Raw genomic sequence first — 2,234 nt, forward strand, 5'->3', positions numbered from 1 at the left:
AGTCTCTCAAGTTTTGCGTCCCTCTCTCTCCCCACCTCTTTTTCCCTCTTCCCCTCCCCTTGGTCCTCCATTACATTTCTCCTGTTGTCCTGTTAGACCTACGAGTGCAAACATATGGTATCTGTCCTTCTCCGCCTGACTTATTTCACTTAGCATGACACCCTCAAGGTCTATCCACTTTCCTACAAATGGCCAGATTTCATTCTTTCTCATTGCCATGTAATATTCCATTGTATATATATATACCACATCTTCTTGATCCACTCATCAGGTGATGGACATTTAGGCTCTTTCCATGATTTGGCTATTGTAGAAAGTGTTGCTATGAACATTGGGGTACATGTGCCCCTATGCGTCAGCACTTCTGTATCCCTTGGGTAAATCCCTAGCAGGGCTATTGCTGGGTCATAGGGGAGTGATTTTTAACACTCTGTTTCCTCTCTCCATTAGAGTAAAGCTTGGTAGGTCAGAAATTGTTTTCTAACAATATGTTAGTCATCAGCAAATTTCATTGACTTTTACATCATCCTTCCCCACTACACTATGACTTTATTTTATCTTTCCTGGCTTGTGGTGGTAGTTTTTGTTTTCGTTTCAAATCAATTTTACTGTTACTTAATTTACATACATTCAAATGCACCCATTCATAGTGTTCAGTTTCAGTTTAGGGATTCTTGATAAACCTGTGTACAATGTGTCAGGGTTCTTAATGTGATCACTTTTTTTTTATTATGGCAAAGCATACATAATGTAATTAACCATTCTTAAGTGTATAGTTCAGTGGCATTAAGTACAGTCACATTATTGTGAAATGGATCACCACCATCCATCACCAGAAAGCTTTCACTTTCCCAAACTGAAGCTGTATATCCATTGGACAATAGTCCCCCATTCACTGCCCCCGCCCCCTGCCACTGTTAACCACGGCTCTACTTCCTGTTGACTGCTCTGCCTGCCTTGGGTAAGTGGAACCATATAGTGTTTGTCCTTTGGTGTCGAGCTTATTTCACTTAACATCATGTCCTCCCGTTCATCCATGCTGTAGCACGAGTCAGCCTTCTTTTGGAGGTTGAGTCATCTTCCATTGTATGTATTTACCATGTTTTGTTTATCCATTCATCCATTTGGACATGTGAGTTGTTTCTGGGGGGTTTTGTTGTTCTTACTTGTTTTAAATAAACATCCTTGGGGCACCTGGGTGGCCCAGTCGGTTAAGCGTCTGGCTTCCGGCTTTGGCTCAGGTCATGATCTCACGGTTTGTGGGTTCGAGCCCCCCGTCGGGCTCTGTGCTGACAGCTAGCTCAGAGCCTGGATCCTGCTTCAGATTCTGTGTCCCCCTCTCTCTCTGACCCTCCCCTGCTCATGCTGTCTCTCTCTGTCTCTCAAAAATAAATAAATAAATAAACATTTAAAAAAATAAACATCCTTAAGACTGTTTAATAAAGCAGTGGGAATACCAAGTCTCCATTTCCCCTTTGAGGAGCTGACCCACCAGCACCTGCTTGCCAGCAGATGAAGGCAGGAGTGGGAGTCCTAGCCATAGTGCACATTGAATAAAGGACAGAAGAGAGAAAAGATCAGACTGCTGCTTTTGTTTTGTTTTGTTTTGTTTTCAGTTTCTTTGGAGGTTTAGGAGGACAGTTGCTAGCTGAGAATCTGCCCTGAGGTCTTTGAATCCTCACCCAGGAATTCCTTTGGCTTAGCTCAGAATTCTAAGGAACCAGCCCTGTCCTGGGCCCTGGTGGCTAGGCCACCTCTCCTGCAGGGTATGGCTCCTCTCTCAGGGCTGTGTATTAACTGTGGAAAAGAGAAAGGAAGTGGGTGGGTGGGTGACGGATACCATTCTTCTGGAAATATCTACCTACTTTTTCTCTCCTACTCTTGCCTCTAGGTATTTGTGAATTTTGCTAAACAACACACTGAAACTCATGACCTCCCTCTGCACCCTCGAGCTGCTGGAGCCAGCCGACAAGCCAAGGTACTCCTGCCACTCTCTCATAGCTCACTGTTTGAGGCACATTCTGAGCTTGGGGACTGGGCCGCTGGGCCTAAGGGACCCCAAGGCCCAGCTGTGCCTCCCACACCACATCTCCAGCATGTCCCTGCCACTCCCCAGCAGTGCTGTGCTAAGGCAATGTTCAGGTAGTGGTTGTGTAGTTTCCTTTTGAAATCAGACAGCCATCTGGGTGGTATAGGAGAGCATTCTTTTTTTTTTTTTTTTTTTTTCAGATAAT

The 2,234-nt window shown here is 44.7% G+C and overlaps 1 protein-coding gene across 1 annotated transcript in view; it reads left to right on the plus strand.

Moving 5' to 3' along the window:
- ABCA4 (ATP binding cassette subfamily A member 4) overlaps positions 1-2,234 on the plus strand; it is a 130,669-nt gene that overhangs the window by 123,324 nt on the left and 5,111 nt on the right. The window contains exon 49 of the mRNA XM_029947198.1: positions 1,892-1,978. Within this exon, the coding sequence (XP_029803058.1) occupies positions 1,892-1,978 (87 nt within the window). The remainder of the gene's footprint in view (positions 1-1,891; positions 1,979-2,234) is intronic.

Source organism: Suricata suricatta, chromosome 8 (genome assembly GCF_006229205.1).
Source record: "Suricata suricatta isolate VVHF042 chromosome 8, meerkat_22Aug2017_6uvM2_HiC, whole genome shotgun sequence".
Taxonomy (NCBI): domain Eukaryota; kingdom Metazoa; phylum Chordata; class Mammalia; order Carnivora; family Herpestidae; genus Suricata; species Suricata suricatta.